We start from the raw sequence: 21,579 nt of genomic DNA, 5'->3' as shown, positions 1-21,579 counted from the left end.
CAGTTGTGTATTCTGAGGAAACTTGATCTTCCAATTTTGACCGTTCATTTGATGCAATCATTCTTCCAGATGCTACCCCAATTGTTTTGTGAAGATGTCAGTTGCCATCTTACATTACTGGAAGTATTGCTATGTTTGCAATAACAAAAATTTACTTTCCTCTAGTAAACAGTTGAACAGAAATTGAAAATTGTTTTCTTTAAGACACATGGTAAAATGCAGTATTCATTTTCAAGTACAAAATTGATTTATTCTTAGTAATTTGCTGAAGTGCTAGTATTACTTTGTTTGAAAAACAAATAATTCTTTTTTTTCAGCATTTTCAGTTAGCTTTGATTGACTGCAATCCCTGCACTTTGTCTAACGCTGAAAGTAAGTAACCTATAAGTATTTCTATTTATTTTGTTGTAGATTTTTTTTTTAAGTCTTATGCTCACAACTGTATCAATTTTTTATTAATCAATCCTTCAAAATCAAAAGAATCCGTACTGAGAGAGGAATACTACAAAACCTATCTCCATCTGTCAATGGAGGCAGGTATTCCAGTGGAATTGTGGATTGTTTTAGTAAATGGAATAAGTGAAAATTGAGGCTTAGCTTATTAATTGCTCTGAAGACTTGTGTTCTGGAGGAAATGTACTATTTGACTGTTCATTTATTTATTTATTTATAAATGTAGTGCATGTGCCATGGCATACATTTAATAGTAATTATTTAAAACTTCGTGGCATCTGGATAATCTGTCATTTTTCAGTGATCATTTTAATGCCATTTAGATTTATAGATCTAAAATACAGCATCAGTCTTATGCTGTTGAAGTAAGAAAAAGTACCAAATGTGATTTGATTGTTTGTTTCATTAGGTGCCAACTATATATTTGTCTATACTTGAACACATTAATCTTTTAGTGTAGTATGATCTGTCATGCAGTATAAACTGTAGGCTGTTACAGAGCATCCTGCAGGTATTTATCCATAGTTAATGGAATTGTATGCAAGAATAAGTGTATGTTCCTGCATGTTTTGGAGTCTGTAAGAATTAAAAAGCAGACAGTTGTGAAGGAAATGGCTCCCTCAGTTTTTAAGGTACCTTCATGCTGCTCTTGGTGTTGAGCAGTTACCTCCTAAGTCTAACTTCAGAAGCACTGGATAAAGTATTTAAAAGCATTTTTTAAATTTCTTTAATTCAGAGCTGGATGGAATTGTGAATGTTCTGTCAGCAAGGGTAATGAAAGGGGGTTTGTTTACATGGGTGAAACTGCTGGTTGTATTGGTATCAAGGAGCCAGCTGTGCTACAAGGTCTTCTCCAAAGCTATGTCACTTATCAGGAACAGGCACAGATAATTTTGTAAAATTATTTGCAGAATTCCTCCTAAGTCAATAGGATTTTATGGTGTTCTACCAGATATGTGATTCTTTTTATATTTTATGTTAGTTCATGTTATTTCTCAGTAACTTTTATCGGTTTTCACTGTATCTCTGAATTTTTGTAAGGTTTTCCTAATCCCTCTCTCACAGTCCCCTCTGCCCCCAGATTTATGTAGAGGTATGGCCCTATGTAAGGGCTTCATTGCCCCGTGGCCTTGGGCATGGTGCCTGGCAAATCCAAAGGAAGAGAGTGTAGAGGAATGAGAGGTACTTTGTCAGGGTCTCCTATACGCTTAGCAGAAAGAGAACCGTGCACTCTGACCCAGGGTGTCGGGTACCGCCACATAAATGCTTGAGATTGCCTTAATCCTACCCCTTACATTTCTAAAGGCCGTGTGAGTAACAGCGTTACAGTGGGTGTCTTCCTAGCAGAAATGTTTGAGTCCTAAGCATGTCTTCTTTCAATTTAGGCAGTCTCTAATGTGACACCTTTAATTTCTTTCCCCTGCAAGGCATGGCTTTGTTTTGTAGCTTCACACTGAAGGGGTTTTGCTATGAGGGGAAAAAAATAAAGGAGAGATTTTTTAGATAATGAACTCCTGAAACAAAAGCAGAGGTTTTTCTTTCATCAGTGCAGCATGAAGTTTGACAATGTAGTGAACATAATGGGTGTGTTACATGCCCTTTAGCAAGGAACACAAATAGTTTATTAAAATTTTAGATGATGCATTTCATTATGACCTTGTTTCTGAAGTGCACTAGGCTACCTTCTTTATAGTGAAGGACAAAGCAGTGCACAAAGGGAGCTTTTCCGCTCCCTTATGACCCAGAGAGAAACCCTGGAACTCTAAATTACCTGTATAAACTTCTGTGTCACACTATTCTGTAGCTTCAAGAGAAAGAAATCTGTGTAATTGAAATAAATTGAACTTGGCTCAAACACAGGTATTTTCTTACTTGTAGTCCTCAAGAACATCAGGTAAAAGTCTGTCTCAAAGGAATTTTTCTTTCCTCATCAAATCAGAATACGGGTTACATTCATCTCTACTAGCTTTAGCTATCTACCAGTTGATGGCTAGTCTAGTTTAGCAGTTCTCAAGCCTTAGAGATCAGGCACTTCACCTTTTCTTTAATGATTTGAGCAGCATGAGGATAATTTTCCCTCTGCTTTTACTCTTGAACAACTTTCATTTTCTTTCTCCAGCCAGCAATCTTCTTGCCTCCAAGAGTTGCTAGTAGTATTATGGCATTCTGTGCAATTCGTATGAGGAATTTAAGATGCTTTACAGTAATGATCAGAACACCATCTGTAATAACGCTTTTAGTTCAGATTAACAGGGGAAAGACAATTCCTAAAAAGGAAAAAAAAAAAACACCAAAATTTAAGATCCTGTGTAAAGCTGGCAGTGCATAATATAGTTTTCTGTTCTGTAACCCAACTAGTCTGTCCCTTGGCAGTTGAATGAAAATAAAAAATAAGTCTCTATTTCTAACTCAGTTATGTACAGAAAATATTACCTGCATTCTCTTGTTGTGTATCTCTGCTTGAAGAGATTTTATTGCTAAGTTTACTGAAAGGTTAATGGACTCTGCATTTCAGAATACAGACAAAATCCATGGCTGCCTTTCTGCAATAGCTGTTTGCAGTCTTAAAGCTTTGTTAGGCTACATATTCATTCTCTGTCAGTTCTGTTACATTGAGTGTAAAATATCAATGTAAACAAATACTTTTTTTGTATCTTCAAAATGTAATTTATCTTGGTTTTGCATTGATAAATTTGAAACATTGTTTATCCCTCACTTGAAAAAAAAATTTGTAATTGTTGTTGTCGTTCATTAAAACTAATAATTTTGATTTTCCCACTCTTACAGTTCAGTTTCACATCGCCCACTTATATGAAATCCAGGTAAGCTTTAAGCTCCTTTTTATAAAGTGTGGTTGAGTTTCTAACTATATGATGTAATCGATCTGTGGAATTCAGATTATAGATGCTTTTGTAAAGTTAGGCTTAAGTCTTGAATTGCTAAAGAAACTTCATTTGCTTCAGCTAAATTAAAAATATTTTGTATGTGGACTGTCATGCTATAAAATGGAGTAGCTATTTTAATAAACTTACATATTTAATAGTCTCCCAAGTTGAGTGCAAAAAAAACCCTCAACATAATTTTTAGTAAAAATATTTTGTGAGATTATATATGTGTTTTAAAAGTTAGATATAGATATAAGAAATACGTCATTTCTCAATTCATATATATTCATATTGTTTCACACACGCACACACACACAGAGTTGCCCAGGTGCCTTTTTTGACATGAAATTTTTAAATTTCACTGAACATATGTGACAGAAACATTTGAGATCTGAGGTCAACAGCACATAAAGCTGTGTTATTAATTCTGTATTGAATCCTACCACAGAGTTTTTTAGGTGAATCTTTTGGAACACTTACGGAGCTTCCAGAATATAAGTAAATTAAACCCAAGTAGCTACTGAAATAGCTATTGTATATTTGTAATTTGACTCACTGGTCATACAATGTAGATCGTATGCCCTTTTATCATGTTTATAGGTATTATATGACTGAGGAAAAAAATGGTTGTAATTAAAATGGATGACAAACTACATTTTCAGTCAGTTAAAAAGGAGCTTGATACAGTAAGTGCTGTCTTTTGATGGCATGGTGAAAAATGACTTTAGGTGTATATATATCATAAAAGATACAAATTTGATAAAATATTTTTCTTTTGGATGCTTTTGGTGCAAAGCTATATGACAAGACAGAAATCCCCCGTCCCAAAACAAGAAACTTCATGGGCTGTTGTGGTTCTTACCTGTCCACGGTCCAGATTTCATTCTGAGCACTGGAGCACATCTGACATGTTTATATAACAAAGCATCCTCAACATGTTAGTTCTTTTGATCTGCTAGAGTAGAATAGAAAGTTGAACATCTCGGGTAACCATGCCAGGTGCCTTATATAATTGTGTGACCAAGTTACAAGTGCTTAAGCTGTGCTTTCTGACTGGCAATCGTAGGCAGCGGGAATTTTATTTTAATGCAAGTCACAGCAAAAAAGTTTCAGTGCATTCTGCTATTAGTCTTGGTTTGCCTCACAGTTCTGGTTGGGAGGGGTATCTTCTTTTCCGGAATTTGAGAAACTTGGAACCACAAAGGGTCTTGACTTTGTTCTGGATATCACCTCTGACACAACGAAGAGATGTTTTTGGAGGCAGGCTGGTTGCTTGATTTCTTTTAAAGGACGCAGTGCTACAGTTTTCTGAACCCCTCCATATATTTGAAAATTATCTACTCTCTAATATTCAATGAAAAAGTTAATTCATTCCTTAATTGTGCACCCTCACAGTACTGGGGTTTAAATGGGTTTAAATGATGGGTTGCCAGTCTCCAAACAAGAGAATAGCCCGGTTCTGATAAGAGTTAACAGTGGTTTTTCATGGTGTTTAAATGATAGTTTCTATTATTTCATCTGTGGTAGTGTGAGTCCCTCTAGCTATTTAGGGTGGTAGCTTATATGGTGTCTAAAGAAAGATGCTGGATTGGGTTCCTTTCCCCCTTCCCATTTCTAAGACCATTCATGATGCAGCCAATATCAAGGACTTTGGATCTTTGGAATTAACATATCTAAATAAAACCAAATGTAAACATTATGACAGTTTTCTGTAATATTTTAAGGCATATATGTAGACAGATTTCTAAAGGGTAAATAACAAATAACAAAAGTAAAAAATATTCTAGATCTGGAAAACATGCCCTATTTTAATACATCTTTCTGAATCCTTCCAAGCATATAAACATCTCTTTCAAAGTGGGAATATTAGGCACTAATATTTAGCTATTTGACATCCGGACTGCTGCCTCTGCTGCCATGCTATACAGTGAACTTCTGTTCATTTGCTTATTCTTCATAGTCATAAACTACAAATTTTTTCCCTAATGCTAAATATAAAAATTTTCCTAATTGTTTTTATTTTGCTGGCCATGGATATTTTATTTATTTATATTACTTGTTTTCTTACCAGTTGTCTGCATTTCATGAACACCAATTAAAAATCTTTTCTACCAACTTCCCCTTGTGCCATTTGAAAGTATGTAATTGCTGCTTTAATTTTTTTTCCTGACTAGAATAAGGTTTTTAAACCAACAGAGTTTTCTTTTGTGATTGTGAGATCTCAAGAACCTAATAACATTTTTAACCTCTAATAGGCATTTATATTGTTTAGAGTCTTCTTCCCAGTTGTCCCCTTTAAAACACCAGTAGTCAGTACTGTGTACTCTTTGCATAAAACAAATGCAACGTAAGTCATGATCATTTGCATTTAGGTGGCCCCATTTATTTTGGTACGTTCTTCATCTGTTTGCCAGAATGAAGTCTAATGTTGAATTATCTGAAAGCATATTTTTCTTAAAAAAATGTATAGAATTTTTAGAAAGTGTAAAAAAAAAAAAAAGTACTCTTACTAACAGACCTCAGCATTTATGTCTTCTAGACTTTTGTGGGAGAGGAGGAACAGAAGAATTAAGCATTTAAAATACATCCATTGTTAAACAATTACTGTTAGGGTAACACAAAGATAAATGCTGACATTATTACAAAAAAAATTAATCTATCAAGAAGTGTTAACCTTTATTATATACAAAACAGCTTTTACTGTTCCAGAAGTCAATAAAGACCACGATCCTAACCTGGAAATGTGTCTTCTATATCAAGACCTGTTCATATAGGCAGTTAGGAATGGAGCGTTTCCATGCTTTAAGCACACTTAAACTATATAGCAAATAATAAGATGGCATACTTTCATTCTCCAGGCATAATCCATAGGTATGTTTTAATTCTACATATGGTGGGACTCTTACCAGGACAACAAATATGTTGAAAAGGCACTTCAAATATACCGAAGGAAGGGGAGAGGCAAAATTATACCAGCCACCAATTACCAATGATCTGTTATGAATTTCCTGGGAGGAATTTGTGTAGGGTTTTTTCAGATGTAGACTCACATTCAAGCATTCCCATTCAAAGCAGTATATTCATTTTAGTATAAGAAGCATAACGCATCTATGAGGAGTTGACCAAATTTAATAATTTGCAAATTTCCCTCAATTATTTTAAGTAGTCAATTTATATTAAATACTGTATTTATAAAAGTTACTCTCTTACCGTACATATACGTCACTCATTAAAGCTTTCATATGCACTGTATGCAAAAAAAAAAAGTTCTAGAATCTTCTGTCAATGTCTTTGTGTGCTGTCAGTGCTGTGAAATCGTTGCTATTGGTGATCTGTTGTAAGCTTTATGATTAATCCATTTACTTTTTTCCTTTTGCAGAGAAAGTATCACTCTGCAAAGGAAGCTTATGAACAACTTTTGCAGATCGAAAACCTTCCTGCACAAGTAAAAGCAACTGTCTTACAGCAGTTAGGTATGTAAAATTAACTTTTATTTTTCTGTGCGTTTCTTTTTTCCATCTTTGCCTTCAGCAGTGTTTTTTAAGGCTCCATTTCCAAAGTGAGTCTTAGACACTGAGTATGATACGTGAGATTTTCACCCAAAATAGAATGCATAACAGTAGCTAATTAAGCAAATAAGAGAGGAGGAAAAGACTTTAATTAAACTTACAAAATTAAAAAGCTCTTAGACTTGCTACAGTACGTGCATTACAGGTTTTGGACAATGAGGGGATGGTCTTCCAGAGAAGGAGTGCAGCAGTTAGAATTCTGTATTCTCTGTTCTGCCTCTGAGAACATCTCTTGAATAGCCAGGCTAAATGCACTAAACCATAGTACCCTTCTCTGTTGCAGAATAGAAGAACATGGCAAATGAAAATTTACCTTTTCTTTCTCTTTAATTATAGTACGTAATGAAAACCTATTTCTGTAACTAAAAATTTTATCATCAGATTCCATAAAAGAAACTACATAAAAAGAGAAAAAGTGTTGTTTTTTAAAAATTGTCATCTTCCATATTTATAGAAAGCTGATAAATCATTTTTAGTCCAGAATTTCTAATGGGTGGGTAGAATAAATTACTTTTGTCCTGTACGCCCTATAAAAGTATTTCCAGAATATTTTGTTAAAATTGTTCAACCCAGTGCAAAACTTCTTCATTCACTTTCTCCATGTTCTTCATCTAATTTATTATTCTAAATATTAATTTAGCCTGCTTATGCCCATTTTTATTTTTTTCCCCCTTCACATAGTGGTCATTTAATTCAAATTAGTAACTGGCACTAAGTAATGGCCACAATGCTTTCTTTTTTTGTACTGCAGGTTTGTATGTATTTGGAGTGGGCTAATTTGTTTAGCTTTTGATTCTTCTGTGTGAAATCACAAATGAAACTCCTGGAGGAGTTCACTGCAGGACTCTAGGTGCTGATCTTTTTGCTGTCACACAACAGTGTTGCTTATATTTCAGTATCCCCTTTGAAATTTTTTTTAACTTTGTATTATCCCACCTTGAATGAAATTGCTGACAATTTATACTGAAAGGCTATACATATGATCAATGGAAGACAGGCTTCCCAAAATAGCTGACCAACGCTTTTTCAACTCCATTTGATGTATGTTGCTCCATAGGAGCAAAGGCTTATGGTTGTCTTCATAAAATTCTACCACAGGTCTCTGTGCTAGCTATAAGAGCAATGACTTTGAGAATTGTCTGCTGTCTGAAAACTGGCTTAACTCCCTTTATTCAATCAGCATAGGTCACCTAGTTTTGTAGGGTGGGCAACTTCTATGTGGACAGAGTGGTCTTAACCAGAACATTCAAGGAATAATACCATTTCTTCGCTGTTAACAGTGGTATTTATCAGAGTATGGTGTTTATCGCAGATTTAGTCTCTAGCAGCTGGTAATAAAAACACCTCCTCAGGAAGCATAGTCCGGGTGGTGCACTGCTGCTTAGAAAAAATAATAGAAAATACCTGCCATCTGCCAAAATGCTGCTGGCAAAACCCAATCAAAATATATTTGTATTTCTATGTTGAACTCCTTTTATTCCAACAGAAAAATCGTTTTGGCATGAAAAAAACCTTTATTTATTTTCCTTAGCTAGTTAATGTTTATTGAGCCAGAGTTGAAATTTAGTTAAGTTCAGATGTTTTGTGAGAGGATTATTAAAATCTTTGCTCTTGTTGCTGGTTTCCAAAGCAGATCACTGTGGAGGGAGAACCCTGTGATTCTGAGATAAATACATATGCATTTGAGCTGATGCATGCTGACTAGTTCAGGTAGATGCAACAGTAAGATTTGTACAGTTGGAGAAGAGCAGTTTGTTTCTTCTTTTTTGCCATTTCATTTGCTTTCCAAACAATAATTTTTTTCACCACTTTGCCTAAGATTACATTAAATTAATAAGACTGAAGATCAAATCTGTCCCGGTATTCCTTCTGCAATTGTACTCAGCAGTTGCATAAGGAAGAGTGTAAGAACAACATAAGCATCTGCTTAGAGGTTCTCAAAGCACTCTCCCAATGATTTTCGGCTAGGGGCATTCCTAGATGGTGTCCAATTGGATGAGACATAGGAGATGCTAAAATGGGGAAGAGGCTCGTCCCTTCAGAGACTGAGATGATGATGTTTATTGGGGAAAAAGCAATTGCCCCAAGTTCAGCATGAGAGTGATTGATAAGCATAAAAAAAACCTGCAGCATGAGCTAGGATAGCACATCCTCTCGCTGAGGCAACACCAGGATTTGTTACAAATTAGATTGTAAAGATCTGGAAAATAGTGTGGAACACTTGTGAAGTATGGACAAAATATGTGGTTTTGTTTATGATGTTAAAAATGTCCCAAGAGTGGAATAGTCAATATGCTAGTTGAGAATTTGAGGTAGGTCTTGCAAATGGGAAACTGCACAGCTTACCAGGGTTTTTCCATCACCTTCTTTCTGAACGTTCTTCATTTTATGCATGAAGAGAAGAGAGATCCAGTTTCTTTTATCTGTACTGTTCTAGTAGAAAAATTGTTTGTTCTCCCTACCCTCTCTCTTGCTTTCTGCCTTTTTCATCTCCCCGTGCACGAAGATAAAATCGGGAAGCAACCCTTGTTTCAGCAGTGAAACTAGATAGGGCTTGCTGGTTCTCATTTCTGTCTCCTAGAAATAGATTCTTTCTTATTATCAGTGAACTTCAGTAAGGATCTCCTGAAGATACAACATGTTATCTTTCAATCCAGCAAGGTTCTGATGAAAATAGGCATCACCACACAACATTTCCTAAGATTCAGGAAATTGTTTAATGTCTTTTTTTACCCTTGTTTATAATCCTTGAACTATTACCTTTATCTCAGGCTTTGCCTGGCACTGCACCTGATACATTTATCCTTAGTGTACAGTCATGCAGGTGCATTCTGATAACCACCCTTACATAAGCCTTTTTTTTTTCTTAAAGCGTGAGTATTTTCTGTATGCTTAAGAACTTCAGTGACTTGGGATTTGAATCAAAATCATAGCTTGTTTATGAAATCCATGAGAGAAACTTGTGTATGTTATATGTCTCTGCAAAAATTATTGGGTTTTTTTTTCCTTTTTTTTTTCTGATGGGTAGGGTTTTGACTTGATCCATCTTCAGACAAGAGAAAGTACGCTTTTTTCCCAGCCTCTGTAACCACTTGGCTCCTAACCTGACATTTCTCGCAGTCCATGAAATATTCAAAGTTCTGCTTCTGACCACAGTTTCCAAGTGACACATCTTAAAACACCTCAGGCAAATGTTGTTCAATAGATACGATTTTCTTTTAGATTGCCTTTTTCAAAGCTTAGAAGTTTGCTTTCCATTTGCAAAAGTGTCGCTGTGATTGTTAACAAACTACAAGACCGTGGAATAAAATATAAGCTGAGAACAGGTAGAATAAAATATTTAAGGTATGATCTAATTACAGAGAGTGGAGTAAGGCTGCAAATACTCATCAGTTCAGTTCTCAGCCTTGCCTACTTGTCTAGCATTTCAGATGAGATCTGAATTTGAACTGGATCTTTTGAGTGGTATTACCTGTTCATGTAGTTAGACTGTATCAAAAAGGATAAGCTTTGAGTACTGAAGTTTCACTGATGGAGGTTTTAAATGGACATTTAGTGCAGATGTGTGTACAACCCTGTAGGTAACTAAAACTTTATACAAACCTTGGATATTTTATGAAATTGGTATCATAGTGTTCCACAAGGGACTGTTTATGGGCGGGACACTATAAAAACATCAGGACAATCTGTTGTCACGTACTACGTTTTACAAATGTTGACTGAAAAGCAGTGGATTGTTAAGACAAATACATGGAGATTAAGCAAACAGCAAGTCATTGCTGATCAGTGTAGTATGTAGTGATTTCAGCAGGCCAGCTACCTGTTACAAAGGATTTCCTTGTACTCATGATATGAATGGCACTGAGATGATTTTGTGGCTGCTTAAATGAATTCCATCTAAGCGTAGAGGCGGATGAGGAGCAGCTTGAGAAAATGATGAAGGTGCTTTATTTGAAATGGTAACCAAGCCTTGCATCAGTGCTGGAGCAGAGATGCGTTTTAATAGCATGTAAAAGATGATACGGGAGCATGGATTGTGGGAGACCTTTAAAGTGGGGATGAATAATTTGTCTAATGTAATGAAAGAAGAAAAGGCATTTGAAAGAATAAGATGTGTGGTTAGATGAGGAAATAAAATGATCTTTTCAGCAGAATTTGTTGTAGATGAGAGGTGAGTGCATTTGTCAAGGTGAACAGAAAGGATGTTGTAGCAATGAAGATGAAACGACAATGTAAGAAAGGTTTAAGTGGAGATACAAAAATTCTTACCAACTTTCTGTTGGGGAATTGCCCAAATGTAGTTATGGGATAAATACGAGGATTTAGAAGAAAAGGCATAAACTGAACATAATGTACCTATTATACATGTACAGATAATTGATGTGCATGACAGGGAGAATGGTGACATTTTTCACAATGATAGGGAAGGTATCTGTGTTCAGAGGAGGAAAGAGTTAACATTTTCAGATTAACTTTTTATAATGGAGGATTGAGCAGTTCATAATTGTGCTACTGACTTCGCAGAAAATTATTTAAACCAAAAAAACACTTTAAAAGTACCTGAAAGTAATTTTGACTTAGGGTCCTTTTGTCCTGTAATTTTAGTATAGAACTTCGAAAGTTTTTAAAGTTTCATTCATAATATTATATGTAAGTGATATTATTGTTTGATGTTCCTATTTTTAAAGAGGAGGTAATGCTATGAATATCCTGCTGTGCCAAAGTGTTAAATGGTCTTAGGGAATTTAACTTCTGCCATTTATGGATTCTTTTTGTAGGCTGGATGCATCACACCGTGGATCAGCTTGGAGACAAGGCAACCAAGGAAAGCTATGCTATACAGTATCTCCAGAAATCTCTAGAAGCAGATCCAAATTCTGGTCAATCCTGGTATTTCCTTGGAAGGTGAGAAATGACTTTATAGATGCTGTAACTATATTTGTAAATTTTTTGAGGATACTTATTCTTGTGAGTATCTTACGTTGTTTTTCTTCTTAATATTTTCAGAGGAGTGATGAAGGGAAAGGATGTATGTATCTACTGAAGTCTAGTTTTCTGGAAAGTGTATAAAAAGACAAGGTGCTAACATATTTGGGATGAATATAGATTAGAAGTTGAAATGAAGTATGTTACCCAAGTGGTCCTGCTTTTTTTGTGGTTATTATTCAGGCTACACCTTTACAGTAATCTGAGTCTGCCCTGCCTGGTTTTACCTGTTCCTCGTCCTACTACCACATCTTCTATTCTCTCTCCTTTTTTTTTCCCCTGTGTTTTTGTTTGTTTGGTTTTTTTTTGTGTGTGTGTGGTGTTTTGTTGGTTTTTTTTTTTTTTTTGGTAAATGCTCTATAAATGTTATTACTTTTCTTCATACCTGTTTCACAATTATTTATCTCTTTATTTTCTCAGAATCTCCCGTCTACTCTCAATCAATTTTTGCACTAAAATACAAATATTTTCCCAGGTATACATCCATTTCTAAACAGCATATATTGCAACTAAATATTAGTCCAAGATAGCTCAGATTGATCCATTCTAATATCTATTGCATTAATTCTGTACTATCAGAGAGTATTTTTTACTTGAAAATTAACTTATTCCAAGATGTAAATCATATAAATTTGATGACTTTTCTTGTCTCCTTTTTAACAAAATAGAGTACTTTACACAAACCAGCAGTAACTCTTGAAATAATCAGTTTTTGGAGAAAGCTTTGAGAGCAATTCAAGTCCATGTGTGAACAGGTCAGTTCTGTTCAGAAATACATTAGAAAGGAATTATGCAAAAACTAAAACTAATATCCTGACCTCAGTATCTTCCAGCTGACTTTCTTGGAGGTTCTGGTCACATACAACTGGAACCTACTTTTGTTTTTGTCATCCTAATTATATTCCTCCAGCTGTAACTGTAAGACAGGGCTCTTCGACCAGCTGTCTGCAGGCTAAGGGAGGAACACCGGCACTGAGTATGAAGGGCAGAGGGCTAGAACAGGTGTGGAGGGAAAAGGGAAAATGGGCCAGGGATCATCTGGCTCACCTTACCATCCACGGGGCTGAAATCCTCAGTAGTCCCATTCCACGTGCCTTGAGCTCGTTGTGTTCTTACAGAGCAGCAGTATGGAGCCAGGGCTCCATGAAGTATGTGTGTGTAGCTGCCGTGCTCCTGCTCCTTTCATGTGGTTAGAGTGAAACCTAGGACCGTACAAACAAGGGGGAGAAATGGAGGAAATGGGGGGAAAAATCTAGTGGAAGCATGTCTTATACTCTCCAGGGAGGACTAGAGCAAAAATGTTTCTGTACCCCATTCCTTCAGTCCTTATGCTGGCAGGAGAAGGGGAAAGGAACAGGGTTACGGGATTGTGCATTCGCTCTTCTTCTTTCCCCTCCTCGTGTATTCCCTTGTGTTATTCCTTCCTCTGCTGGATAGCAAGTTGGTTTAAAGTTGCCTTTCAAAAATATACCACCACCACCCTCCTCCCCAACTGAAAAAAATCCGTCACCCTGTTTTAAGTTTTGTTGGGTGCTTAATGTTAGTGATATCCTAATCAGAGTCTTCATGTATCTGATAAGCAGAGAGATTGAAATTGGAACCTGGGTTAGATTGTGATTAAAATGATCTTCTGAAACATTATATTCAGACTTAATGGATATTTTAGGCAAAATACTGCTACATTTTATTGTATTCCTTTCCTAGTGTGCCTCAAGAATACATGAAAGTGTAGCATGTTTGACAAACCTTTGCCTGTACTGTTCTGCTTCGTTTTTATTTTTTACTAGAATAAATTTTCTGTTGTTATTTATGTGTTTTGAAAGTTGTCAGTTCTTTTTCCAACAGGGAAACTTATTACAAACAATATAAGAAGCAGAGCGGTTGTAGATTAAACTAGTAAATATATATATTTTTTTAATATTGTATTTATTTGAAGCTTTTCATTTTAAAAAGGTAGGTATTATTCCCTGTAGTATAAATGTAGTTCTCTTTAGAGTTCTGGTATTTCTGCTCATAATGCCAGAATACCTTTGAATTTGTATGTGAAAAATATCTGAGTAAGAAATGATGAAAAAATCCAGAATAGCAAGAGTTTTTACAAAATTTCATGCTTTATCTATGCAGTAAAACGAACCGATTTGTTGTTCATGACTTGAAATCTTATTGAGATGTGAGAAATGCACGTAAAAGCTTCCCAGGCAATCAGGAACCACCCTGATTGAGTTGGTCAATGTCTCTTAATAATTCTGAAACACTTCTTGTAGATCATGAAGTTTCATAACCATTTGTTTGATAAAATAGGTAACTTAATTGTTTCTTTATAATGCTGTCTGTAGATAAATATTGTTCTTATTGACTGATAAGTTATCACAAATGAAAGAAACGTCAGTCTTTAAAATGTGGTATGACTTCTCTTTTTCTTACAAATGGAGTAAGCTAGGGTTTAAGCGGTTTTGGTGTACTTTTCAAATAAATAATTAGTAATACATGTTGATTAAGATGTTTGAGTCTGCTTATGCCTGGCGTTCAGAAACAGCAAATGTTTTGGATTCGTCTAGATGAGTATGTATTTGCATGACTTAACATTTATCAGATCAGTCTTGGTAAGCCACCCTCAATGATTACCTTCTATAAATATTACCAAAGTTCTTTTTTTCTTCTCCCAGGTGCTATTCAAGTATTGGGAAAGTTCAGGATGCCTTTATATCTTATAGGCAATCTATTGATAAATCAGAAGCAAGTGCAGATACATGGTGTTCTATAGGGTAAGAATGATACAGGGTAATACAGTGATATAATTCAATGCTAATATATATAAGTAAAGAATACCAGCTTTTTAACTCTTTTGTGCTCTCAAAGGGACCGTAAAGCTTTTTTTATTTATACCTTCTTGTTGTCAGACTTGTCTGATTCGATGTTTAAATAATAATTTATATTTGCTTTCTCAATTTTTTAGAAAACTGAATATGCTATGTATATGAGCTTTGCATGTTAAGATTTTATGTGTTGTTCATGCTTATTACTGTGCTTTATGTAATGGCAAAGTTTATTAAGGGTTTTGAGGGGGATGTGTATATTTGACTTTGTGTTTGTGTTTTGACTTTGTTATTAATTCTCAACTTCACTAATCTTTCTATTCAGTGTGCTGTATCAACAGCAAAATCAGCCTATGGATGCTTTACAGGCCTATATCTGTGCTGTACAGTTGGACCATGGCCATGCTGCAGCCTGGATGGACCTAGGCACACTCTATGAGTCCTGCAACCAGCCTCAGGATGCCATTAAATGCTACTTAAATGCAACTAGGAGCAAAAATTGTAGTAATACCTCTGCACTTGCAGCACGGATAAAGTATTTACAGGTAAAACTAAAGTTTTAAGAAGCGGGAAATATTCTTCCAAATACACAGCAGAGGGGAGGGGAGAAGTAACACACAAGTTTAACTTGCAGTTGTTTGTGGTGTGTATAACCTGTTTTCATGTGTATTGTAAGCATATCATAGCCTGTAATATTTTATTTCTTCATTTTTAAGTGAAACTTAATTCCTTATAAACCCTATTTTGCACATTTAATCAAAGCATACTGTTTTACGTCACTTTGCCTTTTTCTTTGTATTGTCTACATTTTTAAGTTCTCATAACATAGAGAGAATACACGCACGCTATCTTTCACTCTTATTTGCAATTTCAGAAAAAAGGAATTATGAGACCTCTGAATCCAGAGCTCATCTTTGTTCTGATTCTCACAAAGGTTTATATTCTGGTTACCCTCTTTATACTTAGCACCTTTCTAAAACCCCAAATTTTAAATCTATCCTCTCTTTAAGACATAATTAGCTACAGCATTTAGGAAGATTTCATGGACTTGCTCTTACTAAAGTAGGCTTGTGTTAAATTTGCTTTTTACATAATTTTTCCTAGGCTCAGTTGTGTAACCTTCCACAAGGTAGTCTACAGAATAAAACTAAATTACTTCCTAGTATTGAGGAGGCATGGAGCCTACCAATCCCCGCAGAGCTTACCTCCAGGCAGGGTGCCATGAACACAGCACAGCAGGTGAGAAGTTGGGTTATGTTCTGCAGGTGCCCAGCTTTAAGGGTTCTTTACAATCGGTAGTGGTCAAGCTTATTTTATTGAGCACAGGACTGGCTTTTATTAATAAAAAGCCTTTGATTTATTTGCAAAGGGATATTAGATCAAGAAGCTCCCTATAATGTGGGAGAAATATGGGGGTACCAATTTAGAACCTTTGTGGATTTTCATGATTTTAAAAGATTTCATCTTAAATAGAAATGCTGCAGTGGTTTAATAATCCCGTGAAAGGTACACATTCCTCCATTGATGACCATATGGAAACTGATTTTTCAGTTATTGAGATCATCTTCAGAATATCTACTCGGCCCTTTTAATGTATGTGGGCTGTTAAAATATATAATTTAAAGGAAAGAATTAAGAATATATAGAACCATATTTTTGTCTTCCTTCTGTGATTCTTAGGCTTGTAAACCTCATCATCCAAATACTGAACCTGTACTAGGCCTCACTCAAACACCAATTTCACAGCAATCCTTGCCACTACACATGATTCCTTCTAGCCAAGTAGATGACCTGACCAGTCCTGCCAAGAGGAAAAGAACATCTAGTCCAACAAAGGTATATATTCTGATGAACTAAAGAGCCCCCTACCAAAATTATATGGAAATATGCATTAAAGTGATGCAGCATGCACAGAATTTGTGCTGTAAATTTTAATCCTTTGGCATCAAGGTGGGGAATGTTTTTAGGAATTTTAAAAAACATTTTTCAGTTATGTGTTTAATCAGGTTACAGTTCAGACAGGAAGTGCTTAAGGGCAATGCAAATCGGTGGCACTGTACTACAGTCATAGTTGTGCAAGTGAAAAAGTGCAATCATAGTCTCATGATAGATAGAGAGGGAGACGATCATGTCATCCTGTCTATTGCCTTTGCTTATATTTAGAATTCAAGTGCTTCATCATCATGTAATAGTGTTACAGTAGATAAAGTATTCAGTTTTAAAAGTAGTTTACATTTAAGTTAATTGCATAATTTGATTTGATTGTTTCTTGTTACGATATTAGATAGCGTTTAACTTTTTCCTCTGACTGCTCTGATATTATGTGGGAATGGTAGAATGAGACTTGGCATGTTTTAGTATGTTCTTTGTTTATATTGTTATTCTTGAAACAATGACTAGTTCTTTCATAAGTAAGATAAAATCTAGATAGTAGAAGAAATTATGTTGACCCTTTGATAGTCATGCATTCTAATGTAATGTTTTGTCTCAGAATACTTCAGATGTTTGGAGCAGTGGCCATACAGTGTCACATCCTCCTGTACAGCAACAAATTCATTCTTGGTGCTTGACACCACAGAAATTACAGGTAGGCATGTTGAAGATCTTCAGAAGCTTTGATACATTTTTTTGTTGTTTGTTTGTCTCTTTCTTCCTTTTAAGAAAATAAATCTGGAACATTTTTTGGTTTCACATTTCTGAAATGCAATGTGAAATACTTCCCGAATGATTCCCACAGTGTAATTCAAGTTGTGATAATATTTATGGCTTCTCTATGTGAGATTAGTTCTGTAGTAAAATAAATGATCTCTAGGAGAAACTGAACACTTACATTGTATGAATTCTATAATTTATAAAGTAAGAACATACAGTAATTCTTTTTTCTTATGATGTTTTAAAGATAGATATGCAAATTGCCACACTTGTGTGCCAAGTGAGTTTTGCTGCTTGCTGTAATGTGGGGGATATTGAAGGAGGTGCAGAAGTATTGTAATATCCTCTTTTTCCTCTGAGGTAGCTTCTTGTATCAAATTGCATAAAGAAAGTTGCACATTCTACAAAATGCAGTTACCCAAATGAAATCTGGTACTGCTTTTCTGTATTTTATGTCATCTAATATATTTATATCAAATGCTAGATTTTATTTTTGAAATCTTGTTTCAGGTCTTTTTTGTTATGATGTTTGTTGTCTCTTCAGTTCGTTAGGGCTTGCAGTGAGCTTCAGCAGGAATTCCGTATTTTGAAAGTCAGGCCTAGCTGGAAACTCTTACCCATGTATCACAGATACTGCTTTGGATGCAAGGAAAAATAGAAGGGAGTACAGTGCAGAGACAGAAGGCATTCTGATTGACTGAGCCGTGTTCCCCTCAACTCCAATATAGTTCTTCAGCTGTTTATCTAGCTGAACAGTATTGGCTTTATTAAGCTGCATAATTTTTCCCTCCCTCTCCTCCCCACCTTCCCACCCCTTTGGGCCTCCCTAATCACTCTTCCATATCTCTCTCTCTTCATGCATTCTCATTATTTCTCTCTGCTTATTTTATATCCTACTACTTTTTCTCCTTTTTAGTTTCACCTTTTTCCAGGTCCAGCTTCCTCCTGTAAGCAGTATCTATGTAGGCTTCTCTATCCAAGTACAGTATACTGGATTTGCTGGCAATAACTTGACAAGGTTCCAGCATATATGAGTAGGAGAGCCAAAAAGATATGATGCAAGAGGAGAGTGAATAAAACCTTTATTACCTCTTCTAAGTCAGCCTTTTAAAAGTGGCAGCTCAGAGGCTGGATGGATATGGCACATAACACACACCAAATGGCTCAGCTAACAAAAGCAGAACGGGAAAGGGCTATGGCCACACAGTAGCGTCTGGGGCTGCAACACGCCACTGGAGGAGGGACGGGTGTTGGTTTCACAGAATTGGTGGGCAGCAAGAATAGTGCTGCCCGCAAAGCCTCTGCAGCCATAGCACTGGAGAGCAATGCAGACCTGCCTATGCTGACATATGTGCTAGATCAGTCTTTCTGATTCCTGTTAACCGTCTTTAGACATTTTTTAAAAAGCAAAACAACAACTGAAGAGCACTGGTTTGGCTACTGTGTACCTGGTGCATGCACTCCCATGGAGACCCTGTTTTCATCTCACAATCATATAGAGAGAAAGATTAGTCTTACTCATTGCAGTCCCCTACAGAGGGACTTCAGAATGGAGACTACTGTTAATCCAGGAAGTTTGGCATGAACCATCTTTAATCACTTTTTCAGACAATGTTGGATTTTTTTAGTTGGTAGTTTGCAAATACAATTGTTCAAAGCAGAATGAACTACACTTTATTTAATACTCATACTTCAGTTTCCATTTTATATATTACTAAACCAGCATAATCAAAGCAAAGGAGACAAGAAGGATGTAGAAAAATAATACATGCAGACCTGAAAGGAACTAAAGGAAACCTGACTTGTGTTTGGGTTTGTTGGGGCTTGGTTTGGTTGGTTTGTTGTTTTTTTTGTTTGGGTTTTGTTTTTTGGTTGTTGTGGGGTTTTTTGGGTTTTTTTTTTTTGAAAGGATTTACAATGATGTGAAGTAGCTTAGAATTTAAGAACAATCAAGAGAGATGTCTGTATGTCACCTTCTGCATAGCACAACTTTTGCCCTCCTCTCCACACACACCCCCCTTCCTTCTCAGATAGTGCTTTTGTGTTCCACAATTTCAGAATTTATGTCATACCACTTAGCAGCAGCAGACTTACTGGTAGAATGATGGTGTGTGCTGAGTAGTTTAAAATGAATACAAAGATCCGATTTTTGGTAATAGATACTTAAATTTATCAGTTGCAAATGAGTATCATAACTTAAGATATTGCTCTCTGTAATTAAATTAAGTTGTATAGTTTTCTAGCTTTTTTTTTTTTTAATATTTTCTGGAGAAGTTTTCACGTGTGACTATAGGCTGAATTTACTTAGTGCTGAACAGTGTTAATAAAAGAATAGCACAGTACAAAAAAGTGTTAAAACATACATAATGATAATAAGAATTCTATATAATCATGCTTGAATGTAGTTTTCTTTTACGGTACCAGTACACTTAATTTTAGTGTGGTGATAATATTTATACACTCAAATAATTTAGAAAGTCTCTTTAGTTTTAGTAACTAGTAATAAGGTTTGGTTACAGAATAGTGTATGGAAAGGTGTTTGAGTCTGCAACAGAAATCTCAATCATGTTTTCAGCTTTACAAGTCTTGTCTTCATGGATAATTTTTAGTGTTGTATGCAAGAAAGTTATTAAAAAGCACATGCAATTTTAATGATTCTGAACTGTACTGCTGTTTTTTCAGCACTTGGAACAGCTGCGTGCAAACAGAAATAATCTAAATCCAGCACAGAAACTCATGCTGGAACAGCTGGAGAGTCAGTTTGTCTTGATGCAGCAACACCAGCAGGTGAGAACAAAAATATTTTTCTCTTCTACAAAACTTCTGTCAGTAATGGTGTCTGCTGTGTTTCTTGAACTCTGAAGAGTTTCTATTGAACAGAGTTCTCATGCCCTTTACTATGTTACATTAAGTCATCTCTTTTTTGTATGAAGTATAATTGTGGTTTACTGGTTGAAATGTGATGGGTTTAGCTGTGTTTCATTATAGGGCTACCAAATAATGTAAAAGTTTTCAAGCCACACTTTCAAACTAAAGTGAGCAGACTAGAAGCATCTAGAAGCAGTCTTACTTGAAAAATACTTAGTTGTAGTAAGCCATATTACAGCACATCTCTCCTCCTCTCATTGTTCGCTTCTCTTTCTCTTAGTGTCCAACTTTAGCAGTAAAATGCTAATACTCAAACTGAAGAGCCTGGAAGAAAAGTGTGCCGATAGCTTTTCCTTAAAATTCGCTCAGTGCATTTGTGAGCATGACAGTTATCTTATTTCTCAAAAGCAACTGTGAAGATCTTAAAATCTGTATAAAATTGGAATTGACCAGTGCAATGAAGCACACGAACCTTGTATAATCTTTTACTTTTTAAATTTCTGCAGCTAATGTTCTTGTGCTTTGTTCATCTTCCGTTAGATGAGACAAACAGGAGTTGCACAGGTACGATCTACTGGAATTCCTAATGGGCCAACAGCTGATTCATCACTGCCTACAAACTCTGTCTCTGGTCAGCAGCCGCAGGTTGCTCTAACCAGAGTGCCTAATGTCGCTCAGCGTGGAATCCGTCCCGCCTGCCCCGGGCAGCCTATGGCTAATGGACCCTTTCCAGCAGGCCCCATTCCCTGCAGCACAGCAAGAACGCTGGGTAGTACAGACACTATTTTGATAGGCAATAATCACATAACAGAAAGTGGAAGTAATGGAAACGTGCCTTACCTGCAGCGAAACGCACTCTCTCTACCTCATAACCGCACAAACCTGACCAGCAGCGCAGAGGAGCCGTGGAAAAACCAACTATCTAACTCCACTCAGGTATACAATTTCAGTTTACTCATAGGGTACGCTAAGGAGGCTTGATAAGCATTTGAAGTCTTCATTTGAAGTCTTTCATTTGTAAACACACGTTTTCCATTTCCTGAAGTTGGTGACCTAGATGCAAATAAAACATACACTAGGTTAAACCTGCGCATTACATTTTAATGTTAAAAATCTGTGTATTAAATGAACTACTTTCAGAATAAAGGAAATGATCATAAATCAAAGAGGGCAGTTACATACTGCTCAGCTGCCTACCTTTGCAGAAAATTTTCTTCAAAAAGGAGTACTTGTACATCTTTTTGTTGCTTCTTTAATGTGAGATGTTGTGACTTTGTTTTTCATGTAGTAGGAGTGTGCATATTTCATGGGAAGCTGAATGTTGTCGTTATTTTGGACATTACATTGTTG

At 35.9% G+C, this 21,579-nt stretch overlaps 1 protein-coding gene across 11 annotated transcripts in view; it reads left to right on the top strand.

Moving 5' to 3' along the window:
• Window positions 1-21,579, top strand: part of KDM6A (lysine demethylase 6A) — a 159,009-nt gene that overhangs the window by 95,181 nt on the left and 42,249 nt on the right. For 9 of the 11 annotated variants that reach the window (XR_012677259.1, XR_012677258.1, XR_012677257.1 and 6 more), the window contains 11 exons: window positions 318-372; window positions 3,241-3,275; window positions 6,718-6,811; window positions 11,686-11,812; window positions 14,560-14,658; window positions 15,035-15,254; window positions 15,814-15,948; window positions 16,390-16,545; window positions 17,201-17,296; window positions 20,044-20,148; window positions 20,770-21,165. Coding sequence is in view for 7 of the 11 variants with exons in the window: in XM_075173798.1 (XP_075029899.1) it covers window positions 318-372; window positions 3,241-3,275; window positions 6,718-6,811; window positions 11,686-11,812; window positions 14,560-14,658; window positions 15,035-15,254; window positions 15,814-15,948; window positions 16,390-16,545; window positions 17,201-17,296; window positions 20,044-20,148; window positions 20,770-21,165 (1,518 nt within the window). In the remaining 4 variants the exon portion in view is untranslated. The remainder of the gene's footprint in view (window positions 1-317; window positions 373-3,240; window positions 3,276-6,717; window positions 6,812-11,685; window positions 11,813-14,559; window positions 14,659-15,034; window positions 15,255-15,813; window positions 15,949-16,389; window positions 16,546-17,200; window positions 17,297-20,043; window positions 20,149-20,769; window positions 21,166-21,579) is intronic. The other 2 variants (XM_075173815.1, XM_075173808.1) reach the window with 1 other exon arrangement.

Source organism: Calonectris borealis, chromosome 1 (assembly GCF_964195595.1).
Source record: "Calonectris borealis chromosome 1, bCalBor7.hap1.2, whole genome shotgun sequence".
In the NCBI taxonomy this organism is placed as follows: domain Eukaryota; kingdom Metazoa; phylum Chordata; class Aves; order Procellariiformes; family Procellariidae; genus Calonectris; species Calonectris borealis.
The sequence above is the reverse complement of the archived record's forward strand: the minus strand, read 5'-3'. Positions and strand labels throughout refer to the sequence as shown.